The sequence below is a fragment of the Tupaia chinensis genome, unplaced genomic scaffold, assembly GCF_000334495.1.
Source record: "Tupaia chinensis unplaced genomic scaffold, TupChi_1.0 Scaffold144010_1, whole genome shotgun sequence".
In the NCBI taxonomy this organism is placed as follows: Eukaryota; Metazoa; Chordata; class Mammalia; order Scandentia; family Tupaiidae; genus Tupaia; species Tupaia belangeri.
The window spans coordinates 1795771-1811788 of NW_006203862.1; the positions used below are offsets into that span (position 1 = coordinate 1795771).

Sequence of the window (16018 nt, forward strand, 5' to 3'; positions counted from 1 at the left end):
ACCTGCTGGCCCCAGGCTTATATTGTTTTAACCTTGTATTACTATTGCATTGTGTTAATATCTACTTATCTGTGGGACCAGCAGATGACACAATGATTATGTCACTAAACTCTCACATAGTTCAAGTCCCGGACCTGGTGGCTTAAACCTCATGATGGGTGTGTGTGCATGTGTGCCCAATATCCTAAGAGGAGAATGGAGAAGGGACTGCAGCCTGGGGGGTGATTTCTCATTTTCCGTCTCTGTCTCTCTTGTGAGTGCAAGTGTTCTATGGCAAAAATTATACACACACACACACATATACACACACGCATATATATTATATAAATATATATGTATATTATATATGTGTGTGTGTGTGTGTATGTATATATATATTATATGTATCCACTCATTAGCAAACTGGATTTTGTTTTCGGGTGGCTGAATCTGACTTCTCCCTCCATTATGAATTTCTCATTTGTTCTGGGTCACCAGGTATGGTCTTCGGGGTTTACCCCTACTCAGCAACCCTTAGTATACCATAGTAGGCGCTTGATATTTATGTTTTTAATTAGTAGATTTCATTTTAATCTTATATTTTTTTGTTTGGATACTGTCTTCCTGACTAGTTCTTATACTGAGATGCCCTCCACTATGTTCCACCTTCTGTAGCTGTCCTCCTAGGGGTGTTAGGACTTGGACATAATAAACAATGAGGGTTATCATGATGACCAGCTCCTCACTGATGGCATCTAGTGCGCAGGGGCCAGAGAAAGGTAACCATCCACAGTGCACAGGACAATGGTTGTTTTCACTTGAATGCCAGTGGTGCCCTGCTGAGAAGCAGGACCAGCCATGGAGAGCTGACAGCATTTGTCATGGAGTTGATCCTGTGACACACACATAGCAAGAAGCATGTACTGAAGGCTTACTTGCCAGGTACTGCTCTAAGGGCCTTATATGTGTTAAATCATTTGATCTTATCGAGCTTACAGGCAATTTCTTTACTGTTTCCCCCATTTTTCAGATGGAAGGTTAAATAACTTATCCGAGGTCATGTTGCTAATAAGTGGGGAGAAATGACTTTCAAACCTGAGTTGTCTTCTAAAGACCCCAACATTGAGCCACTTGATCATCGGCCAACCTGTTATGTCTCTATACCTGTAAAGCCCTTCATGCCTAATACTTGGTCATAGTACATTAACGTGACACAGTGCTTACTTAGTCTTACCCATCAGCTGGGTAAGGGTCCAGATTGAAATGTCTTAGAAGAAGGTAAATCTGTCCCCAGCGAGCAGTTTGTCCATCACTTACTCAGTCCAGTAGTCATGGCCTTTGTGGCCTTGTTCCACTTGATGTCATCATTGCTTGGGATGTAGCCAGTGGCGGGCCAGGGCCCTGTTCTCTCCATATATATGGCCTACCATTCATCATGTGTGAGGTTAAATTAATGAATGATTTTAAATTTTACAAAAATATGACATTATTTGTGGACTAGCCAGAGGCATGGTTAAGGCAGCTGGATCCCACATGGCCACCTGTATGATTTGAGTCCCAGACCTTGGTACTTGAGAAACTTGCTGGGCATATACGCTTGCATGCCCAAAATCCTAAAAGGAGGGGAAGATAGAAGAGAAGGGATTGTGGTGTGACCATGCCTCATGGGAGATACTTTCTCATTTTGCTTCTCTCTCTCTGTGTCTCAGAGGACTCTGGCAAATTAAAAACATGAAAATAGGGGTCAGCAGATGGCATGGTGGTTAAGGTGCTGGATTTCCACATGGCTGACAACAGTTCAAGTCCTAGACCCAGCAGCTTGAAAATCACAGCAAAACATAGATATTAATAAATAAATGTTTAAAAAGTTTTTAAAACAAAAACGTTTGTTGAATTTCAGAAGGAATATAGTGCCATGGTTTTGCAACTGTTTTTAAATAATTATTTATCTAATTTTATTTATTATTATAATTTTTAATTCGCTATAGGACATGTATGCTCACCAGAGAGAGGCAGAGACAGAAAGTGAGAAAGTGAGCCACCAGGTCCGGGACTTGAACCATGGTCACCCTTATGGAAGCCTCCAGTATCTTAACCACCATGCCACCTGCTGGCCCAGGTTTTGTTCCTATTGAGAGACAGAGGTTGACTGACCTGTTACCATTTGGGTTTCCAGCCACAGACTAAAAGGTGTCAGTAAGTACCCTCCCAAGTCCCTCTCAGGCAAGAAAGCTGTAGGGACAGAACCCTGGTAGCTGCTGTTTTCAATGTATCTTTGATGGCTTCTGCTGCCTCTCCCTCACGATTTAATGGTAACTGCTAGAGTCGAGATCATGTTATGGAATCATCTAAAGAGTGAATCTATATACCAGTGTGGCAGGCCCAGGACGAGAAGAATCACTAAAACAGGAACAGTTTACTTAATAAAACAGGTTTTGCCTTTGCCATTAGAAGTTATAGTATTGGTGGTTATTTCTATAAGAAGAGTAGCCAGGAAAGTTGAAAATGTGTGCCTTCTAACTTCAATATAGATGGGCTTGTCAATAGGCATATGAAAGATGCTTAGTTATCTCTAAACGTACACCTTCTGCCAGATGTGGAGTGGGCATGTCGGGAGCTATGGAGTCTTAGAAAATGAAGGTAAAAGGGCTGGCAGGTGGCATGGTGGTAAAGATGCTGGATTCCCACATGGTTGACCACGGTTCGAGTCCTGGAACTAGTGGCTTGCTTTCCTCACTTTCCCTTTCTCTTTCTCTCTCTGGTAAAATTAAAAAAAAAATGGTAATATAAATAAATAATCATAAAAAAGAAAAAATAAGGTAAATCTATAACCACAATTTGCAAGATGTTTTATGAAATAAAGATGAGCAATTAATATATATGCTTCTATATATAAACCAGTGTTTTTCTTTTTTTTTTTTAAACTGTTTCTCCTACAATAAGAATATATTTTACATTAGATCAAGTACATCATACTTACCATAAGTAAAACTCAAGTTTTATGTAACAGTGTTTCCTCATTCTCGCTGAAGACAAAGTAATCTTCCATCATAGTCAGTTTATTATTTTTAAGGCTAAGTTGACTCGATCAGCTACTGTTGGGTTGTGACCCACAACTGTGAAAACACTCATTTAGCATAAGCCTCTCTTGTGCTCAAAAAAGGAACAGTCTCTAGAACTAGGACATATTACCATTAGGTTATTTCTGACAGTGGGACTGAAAGATTGTGGTTAAAGGACAATTATGTAGGTGGCATAACTTGTTAAGGTGGTTTTGGTTTTGCTAATATTCGTGGTTAAAGAGCTGGACTTCCACGTGACTGACCACAGTTCAAGTCCAGAACCTGGTGGCTTGATACTCATGCTGGGACCATGTGTATGTGTGCCTCAAATCCTGAGAGAATGGAGGAGAAGGGATTGTGCCATGGTCATTGCTCCTGGGGGTGATTTCTCATTTTCTGCCTCTCTGTTTCTCTTACTCTTGTGAATGCATGCATCCTGTAGCAAACATTTCAAAAAATCAAAATAAAAGGACAATTAGGCAATTTTTACTCTCTTTTTTTCAGTTTTAATATTCAGATGTATTTATGAAGGTAAGGAGTTGGTAGATGGCATGGTGGTTAAGGTGCTGGATTTCCACATGGTTGACCACAGTTCCAGTTCTGGACCTAGGCATGATTTTTTTTTTTTCTTTTAGTTTTTTGGCATAGGATACATGTGCTCACTGGAGATAGACAGATAGACAGAGACAGAGAGAGGGAAAAGTAAGAAGTCACCCCCAGAGGGAGTGGCCACTGCAGTCCCTTCTCCATTCTCCTCTCGGGATTTCGAACATGCATGCCCGCGTGTGTGCCCAGTGTGAGTTTCAACCCACCGGATCTGGGACTACAGCCACAGTTGGCCATGTTGGAGTTCAGCACCTTAACCACCATCCCACCCAGACATGAAATATCTTAAAATAATAAAGATAACAAGCAAAGAGAGCCATCTTTTCACTGTGGCATTCTGTTTCCCGAAATGCCTCTTCCTGTCTTGCTTCACTCAACTCTTAGTACTTGCCCAGATGGGAACTTGTCTGTCTGCCACCTCTCAGTTTAGTTCCACTCTTCTCCCCACTGAGCTTTCAGCTTCATCAGGAAAGAGTTTTTAATGGAACTGAGAAAAGAAGTTCAGAAAACTGGCACTTCACTTATAAAGTAAATTCCTAAGTGTGTGTCTTTTTATTTCAGTCTAGAACTAGCAAACAGATTACTTTCATGAGTTTACAAATGTTTTTTTTTTTCCCGTAAGCAACTTAACCTTGTTCATAGCCTAGTCTTTTGAAAGAATTCATTCTTGATCTTTATGAAAAATTACTTTACAGTAGAAAAAGCATTTTGAGTGGAGACTAATCAATGTGTGTGTGTGTTTTTTTTAATAGGTTTTAAAATGGAAAATTTTGATGCATCACTTAGTACCTATTTCAAGGCATTGCTAGGCCCCCGAGGTAAGGTGGTTTTTGGTTTTCTTTACCTTCCGCATGACCCCCTCTACCCCTGCCCTCATTCTCCTTATAGCCACTTATAAATATTGTATGAGGAGATTCTAGAAAATGGTAGCATCTTTTCTGAGAACATCAGCTTTATCCCAGACGACTGGGGCTTCTGACAGTCCTTGAAGTTGTGCAGCATCCCAGGCCCTTTGAGCAGAGACATGGCTACCATGTGCGGCCCTCTGCTGACCTGAGCTGGAGATGAAATTATGCTGCCAAGCTTACAGCCGGAGAACACTGCAGATTTCACCATTATCCGTCAAGTGTTTTTCTCCACTCTTGTAAGTCTCTTAAAGAAGCTGGTTTCCAACATGCACTGCTGCAATAGCAGTTTACAGTCCTTCTCCTTTTACAGTATTAAGGGTTTTTAAATGTCCTTTCTTCTCTTGTCACGGCAATGAAAAATATACACACCTAAACTAGCTTTTTATACTTCTGTTAATCTTTCATCTTTTAGAAAGTAAAGCAGCTCCATTTTGCTTCCTTTTCATGTCATCCAGAATTTATTTTAATGTTTTATTTATAAAGAAGAAACTTCTTAGGCTTACAGAAAGATTCACAGAAAACCTACAAATGGCTTTTAAACAGATGAAAAGATTCTGTTTCATGACTTTTGAAGTACAAAAGAAAACAATGAAAGGAACTTAATCGGTTCGTATGGCAGAGATGAAATAATGTTTTTGCTTCCTCTGTGATGATAGTGGTGTGGGAAGAGAGTCTCAATTGTTACATCCTTTCTAGAGGGATGTCGTGACTTCCGCTAAAAGACACGTGCCCTTTGACCCAGAGGCTCTCCTCCTAAGACCTATCCTATAGCAAACCTTATCAGTTAGGCAAATAGAGTTATAAGGATGCACACACATTAGCATAATTTATCAAGACTGGAAATTATCTAGATGGCCATCCGTAGGGGGGCAGATGAAGTAAATTACTATATTGCCAGTGGAAGAGAATAAATTAGATCCATCCACATGTGTTTGTGTTGACGGTGGAAATAGCTAGTAGAGAGTCTCTAGAGGATACCTCCCTCTGAAGCCAAAGAAAACAAGAGAAACACTGGGGGGAAAGTTGAGGGTTTCTGCAAGAAAGGAAGACTGACACTCCATTCCCCCAAGTGGATTTATGCTTTATTGATCCTATGCTTGTCCTATGAGATCAAGCGGGGAAGAGTGTTGGAGAGAGGAGCAAGATAGCCTAGCCAGTGATGTGGCAGTGGATCAGAGAGAGAGGCAGAGACTCCCACAACTGCTGTCACCTCTCTGAAGATGTGGGAGGAGAATTCTGCATGTGCCTTGGAGCTCCAGAGGTGGGGGCTTTGGCTAAGATTGAGGAGCTACCAGTTTTGGGGACATTATGTCAGGATGCAAAGGGGAGCATGCTGCAGAGGCAGCTTCCTGGAAGATAGCCAAAAGGTGACACTGAAATCTTTCAAGGACATGTAACACCTACGGGATCTGACTGCCTCTCCAGGAGAGCCCGTCAGTTTGCTTTTGGCAACTATGGAGCCTGTTTTTCCTTTTCCTTTTGGTCCCTCCATAGGAAAGGGAATGCGGGTTAGAGACTTCTCTCCTATACCAGTAACCCCTTTGGATCAGTGTAGGTCATCTTGCTCAAGCTACTACACCACGCGTAGTTCCCTGAATACCTTCAATAGTCCCTTATCTGTTCATGCTGCTTCACTTTCATGTTTGGTCTTTCATCATTGTCCCCTGTGCTGTTGACCATTGCACTCCGCAGGTGTTGCCTTCTAAGGTGACGGTGTCATTCTCCTGACTAAGTGGCATGTTCTCTCTGAGTCTGCACATGCTGGGCACATCTGCTGACCCCTTGGTTCAGAAGGGATGACCTTCAGCCCTCACAGACTGTATGTCTTAGGTTTCATCACCCAATGTGTAGTTCAGCAAATCTGGCTAAAAAATCCTTTTAAAGGGAAATTTAGCTTTTTCCTTCTTTTCTTTCACATCTTTATTTTTTAACTTTTTTGGCAAGATTATTTGCTATGGGGCACATGCGCTTGCCAGAGAGACAGAAGGCAAGAAATCATCTCCCCTCTCCCCACAGGGGGTGATGGCCATGCCACAATCCCTTCTGCTCCATTCTCACACACGCACATGGGCACAGTATGAATTTTAAGCCAGATCTGGGACTTGCACTACATAGGAGTCCATCGATGTAACCATTACACCATTTGCTGGTCCCTGATTTCTTTTAATTTTTTGGGAAGGATTTTTTATTATTATTATTTTACTTGGCAAAAACCGTGAATAATATATTTTTGTTATTCAGAACATGTATCGGGGAGCTTCACCCTGTTTAATGTGCATTAAAAATTTATCCCCATTTCTTTTGTTGCATTGTTGAGCTTAGAAACATTAATATTTGCTGACCTTTATAAAATTGTAGTTAGAGAAAATGTTTTTAATATCTGAAAAGTTGTGGCTTTTTTCAGAATATCTACCTTATTAACCACTAGATTTTTTTTTTTTTTTTCAGATACCAGAGTAAAAGGATGGTTTCTTCTGGACAATTACATACCTACATTTATCTGCTCTGTCATATATTTATTAATTGTATGGCTGGGACCAAAATACATGAAAAATAGACAGGCATTCTCTTGCCGGGGAATTTTAGTACTGTATAACCTTGGACTCACATTGCTGTCTCTGTATATGTTCTGCGAGGTAAGTCAACGGTTAACACAGGCTTCTTCTTACGTAAATATATTCATATCACTGTCCTGAGTGGTATTCTTGTATTCTGGAGGGAAAGCAACTGCTTGGGTGGAGAGAGAACTGGGTGAGCAAGTATATTAATGCATTTCGAGTATGTTTTAAAATAGATTTTCAAAATGCCAGAGTTGTTTGTACAAGGAGACCTTCTAGAATATTTAAACTAGAAGCCTTTATTATTCTTTGGTTATTCATGTTTCATATGATACTTGGAATTAAATATTTTCAGAAATATTCTCAGGCAAGCAGAATATAGTGTGGAAATGAACAAAATATGAAAAACAGATCTGTGAGCTTTTTATTGTTAAGCATTTAATACATGTTTCTCACTTAGAAGTGAGGGAGGAAGTCAGTGGGTGGTACTTATGTTTGGTTTGTCTGTGACAAGTCAGTCTGTCATAATCGAGTAACTTGGCAAATATCACAAGTTATTTTCTTAAAAGTGAGGAAAAGTGGTTAATGAACTCCATGTTCAGGTTCGAATGGTCTGTGAGAGGTCAGGCCCACTTGTTTCTTTTCTATAACTGGAATGTTGAAAATCAGACTTGAAGATCTCAAAGGCAAATGTTGTAGCTTAAATAAAAATGAAAGGCAAATTCGAATCACACTTTCGTTCTGCCTATTTTGCAAGGAATAATAGTGTCGACTTTAAAGCTAAAAGGTAATAAGCACTGCTGGTGTATACTTTTCATTCAGGCTTACAACACAAATGTATTGTTAAATCCTTTGGAGTGGAGCCTTCAGCCATACATAAAGCAAACATGTCCAAGACTTCCTATTTAGATTTTAACCTTTTATTATGGCTTTAGTTCTCCAAGGAGTAGTAAAGAGAAGGACGGGGAGAGGGAAATTGATATGAATCTCAACAGTGTTTAGAGGAGAAAATGAATTCTCTATCAGCCTTAAGGCTCTAATGGTGTCTCCCTGGCTGAGTGGAGGTGGCAGGAGTGTGTGTGGGGGAGTATATGCAAATGGGAAACGCTGTATTTGATAGCAGGTGTTGCTGCTGTGGGATCCGTGACCTGTTCTCTCACGTATGTCTCCTAAGCCCAGGTAGAGCTTTTATGACTAGCTACTAGCATTGCTTTATGCTTGGCACACTAAGAAATGCTTACAACTCCTTTTTTGCTTTTTCTCTGTCCTGTTCTAGAATGAAGGCAGTTTAATTAGCCTCCAGGATGGAGATTGCAGGACTGGAGGCAGGGGAAGTGCCCAGGAGTGACTCCTGGTCCCAGCACAGTACACATCTGTCAGTGTTCAAGGGACAAAACTGCAGCAAGCTGTCAGGTTTTTCAGAGTGAACTGTTTATTTTTCCATAATTGATAGATAATAGTCATTTATTTAAGAAAGCTTATATAGAGTTTATTATTACACATAGCAATAATATTCTAGAGAAAAATATTTAAGATGAGTAAGTCTTTGAGAACTTAAGCATTTGTCTTACGTGTTTCTCAAGCCCTGGAGATACGTCGGTAACTTTGTAATATAACCTCTCTTAGACAGGTGATTCCCTGGTAAAAGGTGGGGGGAAACTGTTGGGTAAATTGCTACTGTGTGCATCTGAGTAAATTTGAGGGGTTTAGACACAGTGATAGAAAGTATAAATTTTCAGGGACTGGCAGGTGGCATGGGTGCAGTGCTAGACTCCCACATGGTCAACCATGGTTCGAGTCCCGGACTTGGTGGCTTACTTTCTCACTCTCAATCCTGGTCATACTTAAATAACTAAATAACAATGATGAGTAAAATTAAGTAAAAATAATTCTTTAAAAAAGAAAAAGAAAGTGTAGATTTTCCTCTGACAGTTTGGTGAGAACAATGATTTCGAGCACTATCTTAAGCACTGAATCTAGAGATTTAAGAAATACACAGAGGAGGAAACTCACATTTTAAAACTCACAACTTAGAGTACAGGGAGGAGCAATAGACATGGAGACAATAGTTTTATAATTTTAAAAAGTTTATAAAAATATATCTAGATCCGATATCCCTGAGTTGAAAATAAATCCTAGTACTCCAAGTGAGATGATACTTACCTTTGACTTTTATATGACTTCTTTTTCTCTACTTAAATAAACCCATCAGTAATACCATGGCAGACAACATGCCCTGTGTTCAGGTTTCGTGTTTCATTTATTTTATTCTTTTTCATAATAGAGTATGTGTGCATGCATGAGAGGTGGGGAGAGAGTGAAAGGAGCACCCTCCACTGGGTCTGGTCATGCCATGAGCCCCTTCCTTCTAGTCAGGTCTTGGGCACTCACACATGTATGCCTGGCACGTTTCAAGATGTCCTGGCTGGAGATCGGAACTGCAGTCACCATGTGGAATGTGTTTTTTGTTTTGTTTTGTTTTGAAGGTTTCTACAGGGCCCGTGCACTTGCCAGAGAAAGACAGGAAGAGAGGAAAAATGAGAAATCATCAGCCGGGGGATGGCCACACTGCGATCCCTTCTCTATTCTCTTGGGATTTGGGGCATGCACGAACACACGCCCAGAGTAATTTTCAAGTCACCAGGTTTGGGACTCAAATCACAAAGTCAACCATGTGGAATCCAGCCGCCTTAACTCCATGCGACTGCTGGCTGAAGATCTGGCATTCTTGCCTTTCCTTTCTTTTCTTTTCTCCCAGGTTTTTGCCATAGGGAACGTGCGCTTGCTGGAGAGAGACAGAGACAGTGAGAGCGAAAGTGAGAAATTCCGCCCCTCTTCCAGTGGGGATGGCCACAGCACAATCCCTTCTCCTCCATTCTCCCCCAGGGATTTTGGGCATGCATGCACATATGCTTGATTTTTCAAGTCACTAGGTGCAGGATTCAAACCACAGTCAACCATGTGGTAGTCTAGTCTAGTTCCTTAACCACCACACCACCTTCTGGCCCTGTTCTGGCTTTTCTTGAACAGTGCATTTCCTCTGCTCCATGGAGCCTCTTTTTTTTAATTTTTATTTTTTGGAGAGGTTTTTTTGCTATAGGGTGCGTGTGCTCGCCAGACAGACAGAGAGACAGAAAGCGAGAAATCACCCCCCAGGGGGGGGTGGTCACGCCGCAATCCCTTCTCCTCCATTCTCCTCTTGGGAACTTGGGCACGCACGCATGCACACGCGCCCGGCGTGAGTTTGAAGCCACTGGATCCGGGACGCGAACCACGGTCGACTACGTGGGAGTCCAGTGACATAGCCATTACGCTAACTGCTGGTTCCCTCCATGGAGCCTCTTGAATTTCATTTAAGCTACGAGTTTTTCTTTTCTTAACATAGCATTTCCACTCCATTGAATACTGAGACACAGACAGACAGTAAGAATTTTACAACAGAATGAACTGAGGCGGTCATGCAGCCCAGTTGGGCCTTTCATTTAAAGACCTGTCCCAAGAGGTGGAGCCATTTGGCCACATAACTGCATGATCACGACTTATCTTCTTGCCTATGTATGTATAGTTGGGTCTGTGAATAGTGTTCTAAATAGTCATTGATGGTGTTTCCCCTCCCCACTGTATGAGAGGGAGAGAGAAAGAGAAAGGGGAGAGAGACAGAAGCATTTTTGATAAGGTATTGCTATGTTGTGATCCTTTTACCCCAGCCTCCCAGTTCACTAGGACTAGGCACGTGTAGCCACACCCAGCATGTTCAAGTTGACTTGGAAACCAGACCCAAGCCACCCATGTGGCTTCTAGCTTCCCAACTGGTGGTGCTACCTGTGTGATACCATGGGTGGCTGGCATTGGAATTTTTGCTTATTTAATTGAATGGCATAAATTCACAGCTTCCTTGACAGGTAGGTTTATACAAATTAAAACTGTCACTTGAAGTAGACAGTAGAAATCTTAAGGGAGATAAGAAAATGGAAGGGGAGTCAACCAAAACTTTTAAATTACTAGGAGAATATCTAAATCCCAATCTTGAAACTGTGAAACTAGTTTAAAATGTAGAAGGGGGAACCAGCAGGTGGCTTGGTGGTTAAGACACTGGACACTCCCACATGGCCAACCATGGTTCGAGTCCTGGACCTGGTGGCTTACTTTCTCACATTCTCTTTCTCTCTCTGGCCAAATTAAAATAAATGAATGAATAAATAAAAATAAACAGTTATTTTAAAAAATGTAGGAGGAATGCAGATTTGTTCATAGTTTAAGCATCTGATAGAAAAAAATAAGAGCAATGAGGTATTACATCTCATTAACTTGGTGTTTATCTCTAGGAAAAATGTTCTGGATCCCTGACTTGACGTATGTTTAAAGAGTGGTATGTTTTAGTTTGAAAGTATAAGACTATGGAAAAAGCCTTTTAGCTTTGGCTTATTAAATTAGGTATTGTCTAACATCACAGCCAGTGGTGAAGGCTCAGAAATCAAACTGCAAACCAAGAGAAACAACTTCATTTACATTGCTCAGTTTTGTAAAACTGTCACCTTATAGCAAATATAAAAGCCTTGTGTCCCTGGCTACCTCTGTGGCTTGATGTTAAGGTCCCACATGGCCAATTGTGCAATTCCAGTCTTGGATCCACAGCATGAGAAACATGCCAGGTCCATGGGTGTGCCTGCCCAAAATCCTGAAGAGAGGGAGGGAGAGAAGGGATTGTGACATGATCATCATGCCCAGTTGGGGAAGTGTGTTCTTCCCCCCCACCCTTTCTGTCTGTCTCTCTAGTGAGCACATGCACCTCTAACAAAGAAACAAACAAAAACTGTGCCTTCATAGGGGCCAGAAGGTGGTGTTGTGATTAAGGCACTGGACTTTCACAGGGATTCCCAGACCTGGTGGCTTGATTTCTCACTTACTTTCTCTGTCTTTCTCTGTCTCTCTCTCTCTCTCCATCTCTCTCTCTCTCTCATGAGCACACATGCCTTAGAATGAATTTAAGAAGTAATAATAGTAATAATAAGTAAAAATTAAATAAGTATGTTTAAAAAATAAATAAAAAACTCTTCATACTCCAGAGATTCTGGGTATTTTATCTGAATAGAAACTCCCCTCTCCCCCCACATGATCCACATGTTTTTCCCCTTATCCCCAAACTCCAAATTGAGAAGTCTGCCCATCTGGGCTGGACCCAGGTTTCCCCCAGCCCACCCAGCGAGCCATCAGAGCTGCTCTGAGTCTTTTGTTAAGAGTACTACATGTGGTGTTCCCTCTCAGGCAGCTGCTCTGTCCTGACCTGGAACATTTTCATGTGTCTGCTCGTCTCGTACTGTGCCTCTGACCTCTTAGACTCCAGGCAGAGAGGATCTAATTGTGTGGTTTGTATAGTCCAAAGGGGAACATCCCTCTTAATCGGCCTGTGTCTCACGCACTGATCCTTGGACTCCCACAGCTGCAGGGGTTGCAGGGTCAGTGCTGCATGGTGCCACGTGGCTTTGAACATCCCAGGGACACAGTACTGAAAGGAGAGCCGGCTCCTTTCTTTGGGAAGAGGTACCCTTGCCTTTCTTAGCTTGTCCTTATGTTCAGCTCTACTCAAACCCCACCAACTCCAGGCTTTTCTTTCTGTTGGGCCTCTACCCCTCAGTAAGTCCCTCTTCCTTTCCGACCTGAGCCTGTCATTGTCTGGTAATCTTCATCTCACTTTTAAGAGTCTGTAAAAGGGTCCAGTTCCTCTGAAGTCATGAGAACACCAAGGGAGAGGACGCAGCTCTGTAGCAGCGATCTCTGCAGCCTCTTTGGCTTCCCAGTTGTTCCAAGGAATGTGACCTGTTCCTCTCAGTTAAAGTGTTCCTCCTCATGTGCCCCTGGACTCTCCGTGTCACTCCACCCAACTCACAGACCACTGGCTTCCAAGATGGCTAGAATAAAAAGGTTTCTTTTACATCTTTTCCTCCCTATTATTCCTTTGGCTTGTTACTCCTCCAAATATATTCTGCATTAAAATTAGGATAGGAAAAAACTTAATGCCAGAACCACATTTTTATGTTATTTTGGAATCCAAGATAAATCACGGGTTACAAACAAGATTATCTTTTGGCTATCCATGTGTTTCTCCCCTTGCATTAGAGCTATACGTTGTGAATAGTGTGAGAGAATTACCTCTCAAATAGTCAGAACATTTAAAAGGTCATTTTGAAGTACATTGAGTTGTCAGAAAAGTCACGATGCATTTTTGCTTAGAAAAACCTAGGAAAACGACATCATGACTTTTCTGGCACTTATATCTATATCCAAACTTACTCTTTCTGCCCCTTTGCAATCTTTATTTTAAATGATCATTATGAAACTATTTCAAAATATGTAAAACAATTATATCGGTATATTTATGTACTTAACAAATGTTGACTATTTTATTGATTTTTTTCTTTGCTTAAATTAAAAAAAAAATTATAAAATTTATTTAAAGGGCCCAAACATAACTTTCTCTGAAAAGTTCTGAAAGTTCATGTTTCTTCTCTAATGTTTTGCATTTTTACCATATGTATATATGTACATAACACTGTATATTGTGTTTTGAGATCTTTTAAAATTTATGAGTGGTATATAGTTAATATTCTTTTTCAAATAGCTTCTTTAGGTTCTCATTTTGAGATGAATTTATATTGTCTTATAGATTCAGGTCTTTTTTTTTTCCTTTGGACCAGTGGGTGTGCTTACTTGCCAGAGACAGAGGAGGGGGGAAGATCACCCAGTGGGCACGGTCATGCTGCAACCCCTTATTCTCCATTTTTCACTCTGTGAGGATTTGGGGCACATACTCACATGTGCCTGGTGTGTTTCTCAAGCCACAGAGTCCAGGACTTGAACCAGTAGAGTTGGCCATGTGGCATCCAACTGCTTTAACCACCAGGCCAAAGCTGGCCCCAGTTCATTCATTTTAACTTTTGTGTAGTACTTCAATGTTAAAATTTATTATTTTATTTTATCTACATTTCTTCAGATGGATAATGTATTTATATACTTAACAATTTTTTTTAGAGAGAGGTTTTTGCTATAGAGCACATGTACTCACCAAAGGGACAGAAAAGAGACAGAGAGACAGAAGGAAAGAAATCACCCCCCCAGGAGGATGGCCACACCGCAGTCCCTTCTCTTCCATTCTCCTCTCGGGATCTTGGACACACACACACACACACACACACACACACACCTGGTGTGAGTTTAAGAGACCAGGTCTGGGACTCGAACTGCAGTCAACTACATGGGACTCCAGCGACATAACTTTACAGTCTGCTGATCCTGATAATGTAGGTTTTTAATTTAGGCTATTCACAGTTAACAGTGCTAAGTGATGTTCCTAGACATGACTCCGTGTACAAATGTGATCCTTTCCTTTTTTCAGTCAAGTATACATAAAGGAGTTTCATGACAGAATCTCTTGTCTTTTTTGTATAAATAATTTTTTAATTTATCATTATAATTTTTAAATTTACTACAGCACATTTGTACTCACCAGAGAGAGAGAGAGAGAGAGAGCGAGAAAGAGAGAGGGAAAGTGAAGCAGCAAGTTGCCAGGTCTGGAATTCAAACCACAGTTGTCACGGGGGAGTTCTCAATCACCATGCCACCCTTGTGTCTTAGCTTTTAGTGAGAAAGCATAATCCATTTTCACTTCACATGTCAATTATTATTTTAGACTAAATTCTGTCTTTTTTGTGTAGATGTGGGGGTTTGTGTTGCCATTCTCTTTTCCTACTTTCTGTTGTATTTGTATATTACTTTTGTTTTACTGATCTGAAAGTTACTCTGTTACTTGGATGAGTACCCATACATTTTTAATGTACATTCTTGACTTAACAGTCTAAGGCTATTTTTTGTTTTTTTGTTTTAAAGAATCACTTATTTAATTTTATTTATTTTTGTCATTTTAATTTGACCAGAGAGAGGCACAGAAAAAGTGAGAAAGCAAGCTCTAGGTCTGGGACTTGAACTGCATTTGGCCATGTGAAAGTGCAGTGCCTTAACCACCATGTCGCCTGCTGGCCCCTTGTCTCTTATCTTTTAATGAGAAAGCATAATCCATGTTTACTTAGTATGTTAATTGCTATTTTATAGTAATTTCTGTCTTTTTTGTGTATATATGTTTTCTTTGCCTTTCTTCTTTCCTGTTTTCTGTTGAATTATATTCTTTTTTATTTTACTTATCTGAAAGTTCTTCTGTTATTTGGATGATCACTGATACATCATTAATACGCATTCTTGACTTAATAGTCTAAGGCAAGTTCTTTCTTTTCTGAATGATACAAAGACCTTAGGAGAGTTCGGCTCTGATCCCCCTACCTTCCATGTTATTATTGTCAGCTGTTAAGTTCCACCTTGGCTTTAAAGGTCCTAAGTGGTCACATTATTGCAATCAGTACTTACTGATTTTCTTTGCCCACTTTCGGTTTATGCAATCCATTCTTTGCTTTGAGATTCGATTTTTATTTTTCTTCTTAAATAATTCTGTGAGGGGCAAACAGCCCTTGAGCATCATCTTATTTGCCTTTACACTTGACTGATATTTTAGCAGGGTGTAGAATTCTAATAGTCATGTTTCTTAAGTGCTTTGAAGATTTATCCCAGAGAAGTAGGTCTGTTGCAGTCTCATTTTTGCTCGTTTGTAGTTAATCATTTTTCTTTCCAGGTACTTTAAAAATTTTCTCATGCTTCTAAATCACTTATAACTTTCTTCAGTTGTGTCTAATCTACTGTTTCATTCATGTATTTTTTTAGTTTAAATGGCTATGTAGCTATTTCTGAAAGTTTACTGTTTATTTCTTTTTTTGATTCTGTAACATGAAAGTGTTGTTTTTTTCCTTCCATGATAGGCATAGGGTAGTGATCTCCAAATTTAACAATTTGCTATGTTGCC

At 40.4% G+C, this 16018-nt stretch overlaps 1 protein-coding gene across 1 annotated transcript in view; it reads left to right on the forward strand.

The window, feature by feature from the left end:
- The first annotated feature begins 4399 nt into the window (after nt 1-4399).
- Nucleotides 4400-16018, forward strand: part of ELOVL5 (ELOVL fatty acid elongase 5) — a 32735-nt gene continuing 21116 nt past the window's right edge. Inside the window, exons 1-2 of the mRNA XM_027767192.1 lie at nt 4400-4465; nt 7004-7191. Of these exons, the coding sequence (XP_027622993.1) occupies nt 4408-4465; nt 7004-7191 (246 nt within the window). The 5' untranslated portion in view covers nt 4400-4407. The remainder of the gene's footprint in view (nt 4466-7003; nt 7192-16018) is intronic.